At 56.0% G+C, this 1,499-nt stretch overlaps 1 protein-coding gene across 1 annotated transcript in view; it reads right to left on the bottom strand.

The window, feature by feature from the left end:
* Positions 1-6: 6 nt before the first annotated feature.
* The window catches only part of Ddn (dendrin), a 3,920-nt gene continuing 2,427 nt past the window's right edge, over positions 7-1,499 (bottom strand). The window contains exon 4 of the mRNA XM_010623697.1: positions 7-1,498. Within this exon, the coding sequence (XP_010621999.1) occupies positions 1,205-1,498 (294 nt within the window). The 3' untranslated portion in view covers positions 7-1,204. The remainder of the gene's footprint in view (position 1,499) is intronic.

Below are 1,499 nucleotides of genomic sequence, written 5' to 3'. Positions count from 1 at the left end.
TTCACTGACAGACCGGGCTGGGGGTGGGGTGGGGGACCGGCTCGAGGACCAGCAACCGGGGAAATCCGCGACCTGCGCGCGCCTCCCAGTGGCCACAGAGAGCACCACACCCCACACCCCGGTTTCTTAGGGACCAGCCTCCTTCCTCGCCTGGCCGGATTCTGGAAGAGGCAAAGATGCAGAAATTCTCAGGGTTCTGTCAAGTGTTACCTGAGTAGGAAATCGTAGTAACGCTCCAGAGCATCACTAAAGGACATGAGGGTGGAAGAAAAGGGGAAGGCCTAAAGAGGTCCCAAGCTGATTCATTGGCTACCTTCCCTCCCCAGCTTGGACCACCACAGGCCAGGGACAGTGACAGGGCCACTACCCTGCCCTCCCCTGGGGAGCCCTCATCTAGACCTGAGGGACTGGGATAACAGCCCTTTGCCCACTCGGCTCTTCTACAAACCCTGGGAAGTCTGCTGAATTGAGAATAGGTGCAGGTGACAAGGAGGTCACCTGAGGAACTCTCGGATTCTTTTCACTTATTCCCAACTTTCTTTGTGGCTTGATGAGAGAATTAGAGCCCTTCCCAATGATCCTAAAACTCCAGGGATGTTAGGGTGGGCCACAGAGGCTCTCATATCACATACGAGGAGCCTTGGAGGCCTGGAGAGGGGAAGTGACTGGTCTAAGGCTGACCATCGAGTCAATGGCAGAATTGAGATTAAAACTCAAGACTTGAGACCCTGAAAGGTTAGCCCTCTTCCTGCTTTTGCTGATTGCTTCAGATGCATTCCACTCATCCTCTGTCAAGAATCCCTTTGGCACCTGGTCACTCTGTCACTAGGTCCAAAGCTTTTCCATCACTTTGTTCCTTGTACCCACGGGCCCTGCCCTGCCTCGGCCCTGCCCTCTTGTCTGGTCCTGGCCAGCTCTCTGCTCAACAACGCAGCAGTTCCTGCTGAAGACCTCACCCTATGCCCTGAAGGTAGCAGGCATTCAATCTACAGCTCACCCTCACGCCTCCTGAAATAAAACCGGGACTGGACACACCTTCCTTTCCTTTCAGTTCTATTTCAAGTATAGGAACAGCAATAGGTAGGGAAACAAGGAAAAGAGAAATAAAGGAAATCTGCGGGGAAGAAATCTGTGGGACGCTTGGGCCCAAGGACAGATGAGTCGGGAAACACTGATACGAGAAGGGGCCTCTCACTGCCTCTCCCTATTTCCCTGGGGGGGTGCCCTTGGTATCCCTCGCTGGGAAGAGGGCCTGTTCGGTTTGGCTGATGACATCTAGAATCTCCCGGTCACTGCCCTTCAACTCAGCTGTGTTCACGCCTTCCCCGGGCGGAGTGTCGCCAGCCACGGGCGGGGTCCTCTCATTCCGCCAGGAGGCGCCCGGGGCTTCTGCGTCGCTTCCATCAGAGGAGCCGCTGTGGACACTGAGCTCCTCACCTCCGTCTGAGTCTGAGTCTGGGGCAGTGTGGCGGCGGATGCGGGACACGGCTTCACGCAGG

This window comes from Fukomys damarensis, unplaced genomic scaffold, assembly GCF_012274545.1.
Source record: "Fukomys damarensis isolate Sample0158 unplaced genomic scaffold, DMR_v1.0_HiC HiC_scaffold_15, whole genome shotgun sequence".
Taxonomy (NCBI): domain Eukaryota; kingdom Metazoa; phylum Chordata; class Mammalia; order Rodentia; family Bathyergidae; genus Fukomys; species Fukomys damarensis.
The sequence above is the reverse complement of the archived record's forward strand: the minus strand, read 5'-3'. Positions and strand labels throughout refer to the sequence as shown.